General features: G+C 45.7%; 1 protein-coding gene and 1 non-coding gene across 2 annotated transcripts; both read right to left on the bottom strand.

The window, feature by feature from the left end:
• Positions 1–3108: 3108 nt before the first annotated feature.
• Positions 3109–11216, bottom strand: LOC116082039 (NUT family member 2-like). The gene is made up of 7 exons (XM_031358841.1): positions 11065–11216; positions 8505–9213; positions 7412–7540; positions 6149–6288; positions 5424–5722; positions 4566–4682; positions 3109–4132 (listed from the first exon to the last, which is right to left on the bottom strand). The coding sequence occupies exons 1-7, from the start codon at positions 11120–11122 to the stop codon at positions 3365–3367; spliced, it is 2220 nt and encodes a 739-aa protein (XP_031214701.1). The 5' UTR covers positions 11123–11216; the 3' UTR covers positions 3109–3364.
• Positions 11217–16443: 5227 nt separating this feature from the next.
• Positions 16444–16577, bottom strand: LOC116082893. The gene has a single exon (XR_004115510.1). It is a non-coding gene; the product is annotated as a small nucleolar RNA SNORA38 (small nucleolar RNA).
• Between the last annotated feature and the right edge of the window lie 481 nt (positions 16578–17058).

The following is a 17058-nucleotide window of genomic DNA, read 5'->3' as shown; positions in this document are numbered from 1 at the left end:
AGGTCCACAAACTCGCCGGCGTCGTTCTGCATTCTGAGGCCGTCCCTGCAGAGTTACCACGTGGGTCTACTCACTGGTCCAGCGAGAGCGCAGAAAGGACATGAATATTCTTTATCCTTCTGTAATTGTTTGTTTCAAAGATTTAGATATTTAAATTTTTGCATACTTGTTTACACCCACTGAGTGTCTATAGCCTGGTGTGGTATTTCTATTGTACTCCAGTACAATGCAGCTTTAAAGTCATGTGCCAATTTTTTCCTGAAGAGGATATAATGTGTCACCATCTTCAAATGCCTGTGGCCATTTATGTAAGTCCCACAAATTGATTCAAACCCGTGTGCTGAGATCTTCAGGCTTTTCCAGGACATGAACAGAGCTATAGCAAAGTAGCAAAGCAGGAGATGTCGGTGTGCACAGTGCTTGGAAACAGAGCACACATGAGGACCTCAGCTTCATCCTCAGACCCCATATAAAAGCCAAGCATGATCTCATAATATGTCTGCACCCCTTGTGATGGTAGAGTGGACATAGACAGATCCCCAGAGCACCCTGGCGAGTTGGTCTATTCTGTTGTTTCTAATTTCACTATGATCTCAGGAGAGACATGATGTGATTTTCTATCCTTCCTGTTCCTAGCAGGTGTGTTCTATGGCTTATACTGTGATCTATGTTGGTGACTGTGCCATGAGTGCTTGAGGAGAGCATGTGTCCTGCCTGCTGTCTTGGATGACTTGGTCTGAAGAGATCAGTTATGTCATGCTGAAGGAAGGCTGGTGCCACTGACCCTACTTGTTTTCTGTCTGCTGTCTCTCTCCTTTTCTTTTTTCTTTCTTTTTTTTTTTTTACTGTAATTTGTTTTTTTTTATTAGATACTTTCTTATTTACATTTCAAATGTTATCCCCTTTCCTGGTTTCCCCTCTGGAAAAAAAAAACTCTATTCACTTCCCCCTCCCCCTGCTCACCAACCCACCCTCTCCCACTTCCTGGCCCTGGCATTTCCCTACAGTGGAGCATAGAACCTTCACAGGACCAAGGGCCTCTCCTCCCTTTGATAACCGACTAGGCCATCCTCTGCTACATATGAGCTGGAGCCATGATTCCCTCCATGTATACTCTTTGGTTAGTGGTTTAGTCCCTGGGAGCTCTGGGGGTACTGGTTGGTTTGTATTGTTGTTCCTCCTATGGGCCTGCAAACCCTTCAGCTCCTTGGGTCCTTGTAAAATACTTTCTCCTTTTCTGATTTGGGATATGGAAGACTCCAGCTAAGCCCTGTGTTCCTCTGCTTCTCCTGGTGGTTCTGTTAGCTTCACCTCCTTTGGGTCTCTGTTGAGTGGCCCATTCATACTACAAAACGTAACATTGTGGCACAGTGACTGTACTGTCATATGCTGCAACCCTCATTATTTCCCTAACTATTATGTCTGCTCTGTGTGAAATCAGCATACTTATTTCTACCTTTGTTTATTTTTGGTGTCAGAGATCAAAACTGAGGCTCTGTGTTTGCTGGAGCCTTCTTTATGTAACCCTCTGACCAATTCTTGATCAGCAGAAGCCAGATGTGTCTTTCTGTTCTGTTACTGTTTGTATGTGTCCTTGTATATTTTTGCATGTGCATATGTGTTCTTGAGTGTGTGTGTGTGTGTGTGTGTGTGTGTGTGTGTGTGTGTAGGCTAGAAGTTGACATCAGATCTCTTCCTTGCTCACCCTGTACTTTATCTTCTGAGACATGGTCTCTGGGCTCTCATAGCCCCAGAGCTTGCTAAATCAGCTGGTCTACCTGCCATTTACCCCTTGGATCTGCTGTCCTGGCCTTCTAATTGCTGGGATCTGCCTGGATCTTGTATGAGGGTTTGGGAATCTGAGCTCTGGTTCTTACTCTGAGACAGTAAGCACTTTTTCTGGGGCTACCTCCCAGCCCACACATTTACATTGTTTTAATTTACTATTATTGGTCTTGACTGATGATCTACTTTATAGTCCCCATCTCATAGTGCATATGGTAGCTAATAATAAAGCTGTTATATTGTGACTGGTTTATACGTCCAAGTATACTAACTACCATTTTGGCATGTCCTTCGTTCCCGTTTTTTGTTTTCTATGTTTTTGACCTTTGTAATGTAAAATGAGCATTTCTTATTATCTTTCTTGTCTCCTTTTTTTAGCATACCATAAGTTATAGTTCTTTTAGTTAGTGCTTGCCTAAAGTCCCCAGTAAAGAAAAATCAAGTGAGGGCTATGATGTGTTGGAACGGCAGCGGTCGCGTCTGGAAGTACCACACTAGGTCTAGACAGTTCCACGTGTAAGAGGTTTAATTGAGAGGGAGTAGGGGGTAGTGGCGCGGAAAGAGAGGAGAGAGAGAGAGAGAGAGAGAGAGAGAGAGAGAGAGAGAGAGAGAGAGCAAGATGGAGGAATTGTCCCATATATATGGGTTGTGACGTAGTAGTCACAGGTAAAGGTGGGGGCTGAACCCAATGGATTCTGGGAAAATGGTGGCTGTTGTCCTGGCAACAGGTCTGTGGACCCGCCCATGCATCACCACAGGCTCTGAATGCTAACAGGCTACAAAAGAGTATCCACAAGAAAAGGTTTCTCCTGTTGCTGCCATAAGCATGGTGTTTGCAGACATACAAGATGAGAGCTAGCTAAAGGTGTCAACTGAACACCCCAGATAGCTATTGGCCCCTTCCTCTAAATGCCAGGCTTTTTCCACAAACCACTCACACAAGAAGTCCCTGGCTAGCTAAGTACTGGATTAGTCTTGCCACCCATGTCTTTAGGGGAACAGAAAAAGGTCCCTAAGAAATAGGCTAAGTCTAGAAATTGGGTAATGGTCCTTAGGTCTGAAGGCTGGAAAGCATCTCTCTAGCCAAAAGTTTTTGAGGACACAGGTAATAATAGCATATTCTAAGTAGACCCTGGAACCAGACAGGCTTTGTGAGAGGGCAAGGGTAGGATTCTAGGAGCTGTTAGTTTGCATTCTCCCTAGATCAGTGAGTAAATTTGGACCTCCCCAGAGCACAGCATCTCCAGGTCTCCCCCTCAACATCTCTCGTTCCATGTAGCAGCACAGGGATCAGAATAAAAGTAGCAGCTCTGACATCGTTTTCAATGAAACTACCTTTATTTACTGTAACTTTAAAAACTCCTAAAGTGGTATCACCTCCCCAGTCCTTGCCCCACCCCTCATCCCTGTGTTTATTTCCCAGTGTTTCTAACCTTCTAGATTCACCCTTAGCAGCAGCTAGATTAGTCTTGATTGAGCAAGAGCTGTTTTTTTTTTTTTTTTTTTCCTCACTCTGGGGTTTTGGGATAGAGGCAGTGTGAAATCTCTGCCCACATTAAGGGGATATCACATAGGAGGCTCAATGCCTCTTCTTCCTCTTCCTCTTATGGATACCTAGTGGCTCATGCTTCCTCTTCTGAGGCTGTGAGAGGTGATCCAGCTCCAGAGTTGAGAGTTGCCCTTCAGACACCCCATGACCAGGTCCTAAGTTAGACCTCTTAGCCATAGGAACCAAGCCTCCAAAGAGAACTTGCTTTTTTGACTTGGCAATTGGACATGGATCAGAGCTAAGGCCCATCATCTTTGGACATGGTTTGGGGATACTAGCAGAGTTGGAGAGATCTGTATAGGGGCACACTTGGTGAGATAGTCTCCAGGGCACCAGCCTATACTGGGAGGACAGGAGGAAGGACAGGCTGTGGATCTCCTCCTTGTCCTCAGTGGTCCCACCCAGTGGCTCATAGAGGTCCTCAGTAGCAGAGGCTGTTCTGAGGCTCCCTGCACATCTGGACCCTGGGCTTTGGTCATGTGTTCTTCTGCTGCAGGCAATACCAGTGTATCCGATGTCTACCGATAAGGGTGAACTTTGATTACTGGGGAGGGCAGCTGCAGGCTTAGACCCCCATATTTCTGCACTGGTGGCTCCAAGACACTGCTGGTCTAAGGAAGCCATTTGTGAGGAACCAGGCTGTGGACTGGCTCTTCTTTGGGCACCATGCTCATCTCTCTCTGCATCTTGGCAGACAGTCAGTACAGAAGCACTGGCAGGTATCTGAGGGGCACCAGGATTTGGAGGTGCTCTCTCAACGCCTTTCTTCTTCAAAGCCAGGCAGCGTTTCTCCAGCACCTGCAGGAGGAAATAGGTACATAAGACCTAGCACAGGCTGGAAGGACCAGAGGGGGCGATGCATTTGGGTGGAGTTAGCCAAGGGAATAGTCAACTATCTAAGTGACAGAGACAGGCTCTGGGGACTGACATGCTTGGTTTGTTGCAGCTGTGCACCTCCATACCTGCATCCCCTTCTGGGTGAAGCCCAAGGCAGGATGACTTGACTTCCTGTAGGTCAGGGTGAGTCGAGGTTACATGGGTCTTATGAGCATGCTCTTCTCTTCTGCCTGTTCACCTGGTGTCCCTCAGTGTCCCACTTCATTTGAGGTCCTTCCTTCCCCATCTAGTTTACCTAGTGTCTCTCTGTATCTTGTGTATATGGTGTATGGTTGCCTCTTCTCTACCCATTGCTCTTTCCCCATTGTCTATGGAATTCATCTTCCCTGTCTACCTGGTCAACAGTGAGTTCTTCCTCATGTTCCAGCTCCTTGGTGAGAGCCAGTATGTCCATTTCTGGTTTGGTAGATAGGATTTCTGCCACAAACTGGGGGTTTATTATGGCCTCCACCTGTAAACAGAAGCAAAAGGACTTGAGTGTCAGGGGCACAGAACCCCCAAACCAAAGGAACCTCTGTCTTGTCCTATGTTGTTGACAAGACATGATGGCAACCAACATTCACATACACATGCACACATGTATGTACACATATATACACACACATACACCCACAGGCACGCACAGGCACGCACAGGCACACACACATACACACACAGACACATGCATACACATACACACACACATACACACATAGACACACACACGCGCACACACACAAATATGCACACACATTCACACACACATTCACACAGATACACACACACAATACACACACACAGGTACACAGACACATATACACATACATACACTGACACATACATATACATGTGCACACACACATGCACACAGATACACACATGCACACACATATGCATGCACACATATACATACACACATATACATACGTGTACATGCATGCACACAAATACACATACACACACATGCACAGATATGCACACATGGGTTGGGGGTAGGAAGAGAGGGAGGAAGAGGGAGAGAGTAGGAAAGAGAGAAGGAGAGAGAGAGAAGGAAAGAGAGAGAGAGAGAGAGAAAGAGAGAGAGAGAGAGAGAGAGAGAGAGAGAGAGAGAGAGAGAGAATAAGCTCTGCAATTGGGAAAGCAGGCTCATTAACAAGAGCTAGGATGCCAAACTCAGATTCCAGCCCACACTAGGACTCCAGACATAGCTCACTTGCTCAACAAAGTGTTTCTGTGAGCACAGCTCATCAATGTAGCTCAGGAGTCCTGCATCTGAATATAAGTCATCTTCTTCCTGCTCTGGCCCACTGTTCTCATCTTCCTCCTTTTTCTTGGCCTCTTCTGTGAATGACTGAGGAAACCCCTCCAGCCAGTCCATGATATCCATGTACTCCTGCACAGCTTCAGGAGGAATTTCCTTGGGTGTCTTCTCAGTCTTTGGTGATTGCTGGTGTCTGAGCTCTGGGAGGTGGGCAGGATCAGTCTTGTGGACAGTCTTCGTGGAGGTGCACTCTAGGAGGTAGAAAAGCATGATGCTACATGGATGGGGAGACCACTGCCACCCCAGAAAAACCATCCAGGGCATATAGTTCAGGGGAACTAAAATGGTCTAGGGTGAAGTTTTCTCTGAGGATCTATGAGAGGACATGCTGTAAGAGGTGATATGTCTTGAACTCCTGTGGGAGAACATTTGGAGCCACCAATATTTCAGTGCCCAGATTCTGATCACATGGTATTTGGATCCTTGGGGAGATGACAGCAGAGGAGCAATGATCATGGCCAGTTCAACAGTTACCCAGTTGAAAACCAAAGGCTGCAAGGAACCCCAGGCTACATAGTAAATACCCAATCCAGAAGTAAGAAACTTATATGTGGGACAAAAGTCTATCTTTACTGATTTGGCCTCTGCATAGAAACCTAAAGGCATGTGAACCCTACCTGGTTCCTCAACCACCTCAGGAGCTGGGAGCCTTGGAGGATCTTGCCTTGGTGTGGTTGCAAGAACTTGGCACTGGACACTTCTCATTACCTCTAGCCTTGAATTCTCCATCTCTTCTGTAGTCTCAAATTCTGTGAACCTAGGGATGAGGTAGGCCAGAGCCCAGCATGGGAGATTACTATGGTGGTAATGTGCACAGGGTCTTGAGATAGTCTGGTACAGTCCCATGAAGTTGCTGATCTTGGAACATAACCACAGCTCTGGGGAACCCTAGGTACCTTTATACTTGCAGGGAATCAAACAAATTTGAGGTGTCACAAGCAGGGTTTTCGTGTGACTCCTCAAGTCCCATCTTGACCTTGCCTAGACTCTCATAGAAGAGCTAACTGCCAAGATGGCCACAGATATAACTAATGGAATATATCAGAAATCTTGGACCAGATGCAGAGATGCTGAAGCTGAGCCTGGGAGAGCTGGGATGACCTGGGAGACAAGGGCCCAGGAGATGTCAGGAGAGAGCAGAGGGGAAGCTGAGAGGTGTGGCTGCTTCCCTGTGAGAGCTGTTCGTTGGCTTGTATGCATGAGGGCAAAGGCAGAAAGAGCAGAGACATGTCCTCAGAACATCTAAGAGGCATCCTTCTCCTACACGCTCTCTTGAGTCTTACCCAGTGTGACTCATTAGGATCAACTGAAGCAACTCTCTTGAGACACAGTGGTCTTTACTGTCAGAAGGTGGTGGCTCAACTGTCAGGTACCTGGCATTAAGAATTGTGGATCATGTTGCCTTTGCACATCCTACAGTGCTAGAGGAGACGCTATGTGCAAGAGAACTGCAGTGGCCTAGGGTGAGCCAGAACAGTTTTCTCTAAAGATCTGTAAGAGGAGATGTTGCTAAAGGTGATATGTCTTGAACTCATATGGGAGAACACTTGGAGCCAACATTATCTCAGTGCCCTGAAATTAGAATGGGCCACTTCTCCCACCTTGACCCTCAACAGAAAGGCAGGGACAGATACCCATGACCAATGAGGTCAGAGCTGCTGGGACCATGGACTAGGTAACCCAGTACTACAGGAAGTGAGACCAGCCCCCTAGACAGCAAGATTACCATTCTGGCAGGGTGTGAATGACAAGCTCACCAGACCAAGCTCTAGCTGAGCAGAGCCCCCCAACACATATCCTCTTCAAGATGCATGACCCACCAGACCCATCCATGTCTAAACAGCTACCCATTTACCTTCCTTTAAGACTCCCCGACTCACTTTTCTGCCATCTCAAAGAAGATCATCCGGTCATAGTTGCTTGTACACTGCCATTCCTGCAGACCCCTCCACAGGCCCTCCTCCACATTCATGGTGGGCTTCCTCCGGGCCAGGGACCGAAGCACTGGACTGTAATTCATTAGGATCATTCAATCTAATGATCAGCTTATACTCCAGCCCCAGCAGGCTCAGCCCAGACACATCTACATCTTTGTACCAATGTAGAGTCTTAGCCTCCAGGAACCCCTAACCATGCAGCAGACATCGATACAAAGACATATGTCTGTTTCTCTGGCTGCCATGTAAATTCTTCATGTATCATCATGTAGGGGAGAATGAATAGGGTTTAGGATCCCAACATGGAAGTAGGGATGACAGAATAAAAGTAAAAGTCATTAGAAATGGGACCTTGGTTGATAGCCAGGCGCAGGTCATGATGTGGGACTCCTAGGATGGGAGAGTACTTTTCTGGGAAGGGAGAAGAGATTCCCAAGTTCTCTTTTTGATCAGTGAGACAGCCATGGAACCTTCACCAGAGCTGGTTCTTCTAGCCCCTGCCTGGGTCTCTAGTGTCCAGAACCATGAGAATATACTGTCTGTGGTTTCAGTCATCTAGTCTACCTGGTGGTGTAGCTAAGCTGGCTGGCAAAATGCCCAGAAAGACCTGGAACCCAAGGTTAAATGGGGCAATGGTGCAAATACCTGCTGAGGATTGAAATGGAGCAAGGACCCCAAGGATTTCCCTAGTACAGGCCCAGTGTCTTTCTGGCTTAAGGGGAATTCCCCAGAACAATGAAATGGGGGACACATGTACAGGTCTTACTAAAGTCTGGCATTTTCCCCACCCCCATTGTTATGTGCTGTGAGTACTAAACACTCCAGTTCATGCTAGAAGATAAAAAGTTAAGGAGAAGAATTAATTACCAAATGGATTCAAAGGCCTATGTCCAAACACTAACTCCTAGGACTTCAGGATCCCAGGTGTGACATAGCCATTACTCAGAGTGTGGCTTTCTGAAATGGACCCATCAACTTCAGCACATTCCTTGTCTACTCATGGTGCTGGGACCTTCCAGCCGCAGGTGGTACTCACATGAGGAAGCAGGAGAAAGCTGCCACATCAGGGGTCTGAGGCAGGTGTCTCTGAACCAGTGTCTTGATATGCTGCCAGCGCCGGTAATTCCCATAGACACTGTCTGGTTTGGACAAGTAGTTTTCTGGGGAGTTGACTTGGATGTTGGCTGGGCCGCTCTCTCCATATGCTCCTTTTGGAGGTGGTGCTGAGTTCACTGGAGACCTGACGGGAACCAGCTGAACAATTTGCTGTGTGGTGGGAGGGCGAGGTCCCAGGACCCATGTTCCTTCTTGGGGCTGGACAGCTGAAGCAATTCTGGTGTTTATGAAGGTGTTTGCAGCAGGTGCTGTCATGAAGAGTGAAGTGGAACACCCCATACCCACACCTTGGGTCCCAGGGACATTACAATTGAGAGGCACCTGAGTGAGAACAATGTTGGCATTGGGCACAGGCTGGACAGGCCTGCCTAGTGTTCCAAGCTGTACAATGTTCAGAGGAACAGCAGTACTCAGGGCAGTGGTCCCATCTTCTGCCACCAAAGATAACCCAGGCAAGGCAGATAGGACTAAAGGATTCCTGGGGGAGATGCCTGCAGTCACGAGGGGTGCTGAGGGCTCCCAAAATAACTGGGCTGCTGGCTGGGGGGCAGGTGGGAGAACAGGCAAGGTTGCAAACGTAGGCATGGAAGCACCAGGGTTGACAGTCAGGTTCTGTCCCAGTGAAGATGCTGTGAAGATAAAAGAGAGAGCGGATGGAAGATGGAAAGGGTACAGGAGGGTGGCTCTCTGATCCTGGTAGTCAGTGGAAACTGGGGGAGAGTCCTGGGGAAGAGGAGACTCTACAGTTTGCAGATGTCCCTGAGTGAATTCCCTGCTGGATTCAGTGAAATCCCAACTGAGCATCGTCTCAGCAGGGATCTTTCCCCCCATTCACCAAGCTTCCTGGATCACTGGGCTGTCTGAGGAGAGGAGCCCTCAGCTTTCCCCACCTCTGAGAGGCTCTTTCAGGAATCCCTGGCAGAAAACTCAAGTGTTGTAGTTTTCTTCCCACTAATGGATCCATTTGTCTCTCCCGGGACCACGGCTGAGCGCTGATGCTCACGGGAGGTAAGGCTCCATCAAGGAGGGCCAGTTTCTGGAAGGGGCTCTGTGAAGGCGACAGGTTTCAAATATTTTGACCTCGGCCCCTTCTGAGTGTTCCTTTCATGCCCCAAAGCTAGTCCAGCACAACAATCCAAAGCAACAACGAGCGATCCTCCAAGCTTGTGCCCTGGAATCCTGAAGGGAACCCCGTAGCACGCCCTACCTATGCTGCTTTCCTGCTCCTAATACCTCCCACAGGAAACAGCAAAGGGATAGATTCAGCAGCCCCACATTGCCTGAAGATCATTGGTCCCCACCATGGTTGGGAGCTGTTTCCACAGCACTGGTGTGTAATACAGCCACCCAACTGCTGTACAACTTGTCCTGGCAAGCCCAGTATCGGCTGTGGGAGGCTGTAACGGAATGGGGAATGGAGGGGCCGTCGGGAGGTTTCTGGGGATTGTCAACTAACTAGCATTGTCACAATTTGGCCATGAAATCTTGTGAGCTCCCACCAATATAAAAGAATGATTGAGGGGATACAGTCATGAGCCAGCTGCCAAGCAGGATGCAGTTATCTTAAGGTATTGTTGTTCAGCAGGAACTCCTCACATGGACCACATCAAAGAGAGCCAAATCCAAAGAGTCTGCACATGATGGCAGGGCACACGTTTTGGGTCTGCTTAACAGTAACAGTAGAACATGTTCCCAGACAAACGGCTCTCTCCAAAGCTTCTGGCAAGGGGAACCAGCCACCTCAGAACCCACTAAAACCAACAGCACTCAGTATCCTGTTCACTTGTCAAAGCAGCGTCAGAGAAGAGAGGCTTCCCGCGAAGGTAAATGATGGCTAAGGAAACTGCAGAGATAGTGCCAAGATAACACTGATATCTTAAAACGAAGTCTACAGATTCAGAACAAGCACTCACATCAACTGTTCTGCCTCTGTAGAATCAAAGACCTCAACCACCAGATAAAGGAGAAGCCTTCCCTGGGTGGGAAGGTGGAATTCTGGACTGCCAGTTGATGAAGTAATCTCTACTTGTACAGAGAGGACCCCACTGAGCTCTTTTTTATCTAGCCATTTGTCCGAACCGTCCTCCTAAGGTCTAGGGTGGCCCAGTTAAATTCCTGTGATCCATAATTTCATTCAGCGAATTCCAGCAGCTGGGAGAAGTAACCCAGAGGTCAGCTGTTGCCTAAGAACCTTCTCTGGACCGCCACAGTGAACCACTCCATACACTATGAACTGTGCTCAGAAGACCCCCCTCTCATGCAGGAAGTACTAGTCTAAGTCGTTTCTTCAGGTGCAGCATATTTCCTATGGCAACTTAGTTGCGTCATGGGCTCTGTTCATCAGCCTCCACAGTGGGATGTCCTTGTAGAAGTCCAGAGCTCTCTCCCCAACTCCTTAGTCCAGTCAGTCATTGCTAGTATCAAATTTAAATTGCCTTTGTCAGGGTGTCAAGCCCCATACCCTGATATTCCAGCCTTACCTTCTGAAGCTATTCCTATAGGCTTGGACAGTAACCATGTCTGTCTACTCAGGTCCATGGTGTGAAAATAAAGATAAATCACACCCAAGAGTCACCAATGTATGGCAGATGCTCAAGAGAGCCAGCCTCAGCTGAGAGAAAAATTTGAAAGTAAACAGCTCCAGAATGTGGCATAGAACATTCTAGAGTGGGGGAGGGGCAGGAAGTAAAACAGGACTGGGGGAACATTCCGTGAGGGGTTGCAGCAGGTGCCTAAGAACCTTGGGGGTCAGTTCAAATGGTGCACCCTTGTTGGAGGTGATTGTGCATGCTTGGTGTTTGCCTCTAAGTAACATTTTTTTCCTCATATTCACAGAACACTGGGCTCAGTTATGTCTCTTCTTTCATTCCTTCTTCAGTAGATCTTGTTAGATTTCCCTTCACCCAGAGTCCTCCATCCCTTCGACAGAGGGTAGGCTCATGAATATTTTTATAATGTTTACACTTACTCTGAACAAATTATAACATATATTCAGACAAATAAAAAGGTTTTAAGTGGTAGAGCATACAGTGTATTTGAAAATATGGTGTTGGGGGCTGGTAAGATGGCTCAGTGGTTAAGAGCACTGACTGCTTTTCCAAAGGTCATGAGTTCAAATCTCAGCAACCACATGGTGGCTCACAATCATCCGGAATGAGATCTGATGCCCTCTCCTGGTGTGTCTGAGGACAGCTACGGTGTACTTACATATAATAATAATAAATAAATCTTAAAAAAAAAAAAGAAGAAGAAGAAGAAGGAAGAACCTTAGTGCTAGCCAGCTTGGGTGTGTATGGGTGTCTGGCCATATTAAGATCCATGGTGAGTTGTATGATGTAAAAGAGGCTGTAGTTGATTTGATTGTATATAAATTGGGTTTGGGAATGAGAAAAAGGAAAAAGAAAAAAAAAAGAAAATATGGTGTTGGGAGGCTCTTCTTGCCTGTGTATACCATCATTCTTTACAGAGCAGTTTTTCTGTGTCCAACCAGTGCAGTGCTAGGAAGTCTGTACCCTGCCTATGATAGTCTCTGTTATCATTCCCTTTGTTAGAAGCCCCTGCCCTTGATGGAATCACTCAGTACGTAACCTACAGGACTCAAAGCTGAAATCACTTCTTTTTGGATCAATAGTAAGCCCTTTTATTGTAAACAGATATTTGACAACAATTAAAAAGCTAGTCACTATGACAAAACTAATTTGCAGGCTTTGTGACAACTGGCCCTCCTGAGACTCTCAATAGGAATAGGGTTAAAGGTAAGAGACAGGACGAGGAAATACATTCTCCCACTCCAAGATGGAGGGGATTCGCATTTCTAGGGCCCTGATTTTCCAAGTATACAAACCCACTGCCTGTGTACATTTGACAAAGCCAGAATTTCACTTAGCATTGCCCAATATTGATTCCTGTGTGCATGTACCCACTTTATTCCTAGCTCTAATATGATGCTGGATTCACCAACCTTAGGCTTCCATCTTCCTGGTTTACTAATATGCTGGTGTCGTTGAAATCATGTCTCCTGGTTTCAGGAAAAGACTCTCTCTGACCTAATAGAAATTGCCTTACAATTGTTAATGACATTCTCAACAAACTATATTTGCATTTGCACAAACTAGAAATGCTTTCACAATGCATGTTGGACAGAGGGCCCAGAGTAAAAGACTCAGATGTTTTACAACTGCAGTGAGTTGTTTGCATTTTGCATATTGGGAGTCTTTGAGACTTATCTGATGCAAAGACACAATTGCAAGTTTTTAGTAGCATGAAATATTCCATGCCCTATCATAAAGAGAACTTTGCATGAGATGATTTTGCTCCATTATAGGATAATGCCTGTTCTGAGCATGAATAAGGTGGATCATGCTAGGTACAATCCTTGGAGGTTTGGCAAATTAAATATGTATTTGATTTGTAATATTTTCTGATGATACAGAGTCGTGACTGAAGAAGCAGGGCCCTTCTGTGTGGGGGATTGGTTGTAGCACCCCTTTCAACAAAGCTTGTCTGGTTCATATTTTAATATTGTGTATCATTTGATCAGTGCTGAATGCTGGGAGACAGCAGTCTCATTTGGCTTGTGACAAGAGGGTTGCTAGGAAATGGTCAAGTGGGGACACAGACCAAGAGTCCTGGAAGCTGTCCCCAGAAGCTTCTAGGTGCAAGCCTGGCTTCCCTGGTACAAGTCAATAAAGTTCCCGCTGTTGCAGAGGTTTGGAAAACTAAGAGAGGCTTAGAGGGACCAAGACTATCAAGTCTCAAAAGTATTCTGTCAAATATTACAGGAAACATTTGTGAACCGATGTTTATTGGCAGGGCTCTCCTTGTGAAGTAGGAGATCTTAACACAGTGGGTGTTGAAGGAGGGACCCTAGAGGCAGAGTCTGGGTAAAACGCCTCTCAGAGTGTCTCCTGGGTCTGCATTTCACCCCCTCCCCCAAGAGTGTTCCATAATAGAGTTTTCAGAAAGTATGGGAGAGGACCTGCTGTTCTTTAAAAGATGCAAAGGAGACAAATGTTGGGTCCAAAAGGAGTCGTGCCTCTTCAACAGTTTTCAGTGAGGATGCTAGGTGCGTGGGTGGAGGGTTTATGACCTCTAATTTTAAGTATGGTTAGCCCACACAGGTTCAGTGAGGAGGCATAGCGTTCGGGAAGGGGCGGCAGCGATGCCCCCACGAGTACATTCTTTTCTCTCCAGCAAAGCTCTATGGTTGACCTGAGAGCTCCTCTTTGTGCATGCTATTGGAGTTCTAGCGCGAGCTCCTTGCCTCCCCTGGTTCCCTGCATCTGTCCGTTGTGCACCCGCTCAGCTCAGATAAATAAATAAATGAGGGCTCGAGCATGCCAGCGCGAGCATGGAGGATGCTGGAGCGAGCAAGCCTCTTAACGTTTGGTGAATATGGCGACGTCCAGAGTCCGTTACAGAGAAAGAGGTAACGGAAACTCAGGTCTAACTTCCTGAGCATGCAATCGCCACTGTAGCTGCTCTTCGCCATTAGTTCCTTGTGTCTTGCAGGCAGTGTGGCCGCAGGTGTCTTAAGTGCCCACAAGGCCAACCTGAAGCTGGGAGTTCTTATATCACTGAAAATGGCAAGTGCTCAGACCAGGGTTTCTTTTCATCATTCTATAGGGTGCCTGGGTTTTGATGTGTGTGTTGGGGGTAGATTGTCAAAGTTAATAAATGAGGTGAGAACTTTGAAAATGTGCCTCATCTCTGTCTCCTACCATCTCAGGAAGCTTGCTAAGTGTTGGAAAGCTTTAGATAAATTTCTCATGTTGAAAATAGGTGAGCTTTTGACAGTCATAGTCGCTGCACTTATAAAACTCATCCATGGAAGCAGAAGTATCAGCCAGCCTCCACGTTGGAATGCCATTGATTGACACTAATGTTAGGTGATTGTTTTCACAGCTGAATGACTGGCCTCTTAAATTCAGTCGTCGATCCAGTCAGGACCCTTTGGACTTTGAGAGTGATGATGATCAAGAAAAGCATTGTGTGAAAATCAGATGAGTAAAAGAAATATATAACACACTATTTTATTATTCAATTATATTAATTATGTGACTCTATGTATAGAATGTTGAGGCTCCTGTGAAGGCAAAAATATATGTGTTTTCATTTTGGGAGACATGAGAATTGTGGAGTGATTATTCTCATGTATAAATGTGGTGGTGTGCTTGGGGATCATGGACACTCGAGAGTATATATTGTTTTCTGTATAATTTTTATGACATAAGTTGGGAATAATGTATGGATTTGTGGTTTTGGATTATGAGTGGTTCTCACCACTCATAATCTAATGTGTGTATTTGAGTGTAGGCACTGCAGTTTAGATAGTTAGAATTAAGCTATTTTGATAGAGTGTAGAGTGTGTAGAGTTTATTATATTTAGACAATGTGAGAACGCACTTGTAACCTTGGACTTGGGGCTAGGTATTTGTAATTTGGGCTTGGGAATACCTTATCTTTTTTTTCCTCCATAAAAATAGGAATATTTTTATTTATCATGGATTTTGGAAGAAATATTTGGGCAAGAAAATAATTGCATATGGACAATGTCAGTGAATGCTGTACATATTTCTGTGGCAACACAAAAGGGAGAGTATTGTTGGAAAATGCAAGGTTACTTGTATATTTGTAATGACATAGATGGTTATCTACTGTGTTTTATCATGTGAAGGCAGGCTTGTGACCAGTTGGGGGTTGGTAGATCGATATGTGCACCTGCAATGTCAGGTTCTTATGAGTCTATATTTGGAAGTTGGAGGAATGATTTCTTTGTGGATTTTTTTAAGTGTGTCATCTCATTTTTCAGGTGACAAGACTGTGCAGTTGGGAGCAGATATTTGCACATTAGTAGTGTTATATGAATGTTTGATGCTGGTGAATAGTTATATGGGTATGGAGTTGGTATTTTCTAGTATGTCTTGTGGGCATTTATGATTTCTATATAGGACCAGATTTTTGTGTGGAGAATAGGTAGGTAGCAGTGTGTTTACTAAAGGGTCATGGCACTTTGAATGAATGTTTTCTGATGATTTATATATGGTAAATAGAATAATTAGTAGAATAGAGTAAGTAAGCAAACGTGTGTATTAGATGGATGGGAGAGATTGTACTTTTGCACAGGCAAGTGTGTAGTAACTCTTGATTGCATTAGGATTTATAATATGGTTATGTGTTAATATTGATGATGTAGGAAATGGTTTCTTGCAGCTTAAGATAGTTCTGGATTGACAGGTGGTTTGTGTTTGTAATTTAAATGTTAAGTTATGTCTTGGGCATTTAACCTGGTTATGTACCTCTCTCTATCTGTGAGTACATGAAATATCTATATTTGTTCATAGAAAAAGAGGTAATTTGTTATGTATATCAATTACCTTTCCATTGCTGTTTTAAAACATCATGACCAAGGCAACTTGCACAAGAAAGAGCTTATTTGAGCTTACAATTCCAGGACAATAAGAGACCATCATGGAGGGAAAGCATGGTGAGTGCAGCAGCAGGAACTAGTGGATGATCTTTGGTTGGTCATTCAGTCTTTGAGAACTCCAAGTGTCCAAGTTAGTTGATTCTGTTGGTCATCCTGTGGAGTTTCTATTCCTTTAGGACTGCAATCCTTCATTCTATTCTTCCAAAAGAGTCCCAAGCTCCATCTACAGTTTGACTATGGTGTCTGCATCTGTCTGAGTTAGCTAGTAAATAGAGCCTCTCAGAGGCTCCTGTCTGCAAGCATTAGAGTATCATTAATAGTGTTAGGGATAGGTGCTTGCCCATGGGATGGGTCTCTAATTGGGGTGGTTATTGGTTGGTCATTTTCTCAGTCTCTGCCACATCCCCAATCCCTGCATTTCTCTTTTCCCCTCTTTGGGATGGTTGATACTGAGCCTGTGGGGAGCAAGTTGGTCCCAGACCTTTCCAAATCCACCACATTTCTTTGCCTCTGATTCTTATGTGTCCAAGGACAGGGAACCAAAAACACGCCATTGTAGGAGGAATCCCTGCATTTCTTATAGACAGGATAAGTTTTGAGTTTAAAGTTTTGTGTGTGGGTTGGTGTCCCTATCACCCCACTGGACTTCCTACATGGTGACAGGAGGCAGCATCCTCAAGCTTTATACTCCCAATGCTGTGAGTCACCCCCACCAATTCTTGGGTGCCTTCTCTCTCCCAGGTCTCCATCTCTTCCTGGAGATGCCCTCTATATCCAGCCTTCCTGTCAGTTGCAGATTTCCATTTATTCTCATAGTCATGTGGCCATCCCCTCTGGCCCTCCCCATACCCAACCTGAATCCCTCCCAACTTCCCTCCCAATTCTCTGTCCCACCCACTTCTCTCCTTCAATCTGCCTTCCATGACCTTTCCATTCCCCCTTCCACGTGAGACTCAGACATCCTCATTTGTGCCTTCTGTCCTATCCAACCTCCTTGTGTCTATGGAGTATAATATGGTACATGTATTTTATGGCTAATATCCAC

This window comes from Mastomys coucha, unplaced genomic scaffold, assembly GCF_008632895.1.
Source record: "Mastomys coucha isolate ucsf_1 unplaced genomic scaffold, UCSF_Mcou_1 pScaffold7, whole genome shotgun sequence".
In the NCBI taxonomy this organism is placed as follows: Eukaryota; Metazoa; Chordata; class Mammalia; order Rodentia; family Muridae; genus Mastomys; species Mastomys coucha.
Note: the sequence above shows the minus strand (reverse complement) of the source record. Positions and strands in the feature narration are given on the sequence as shown.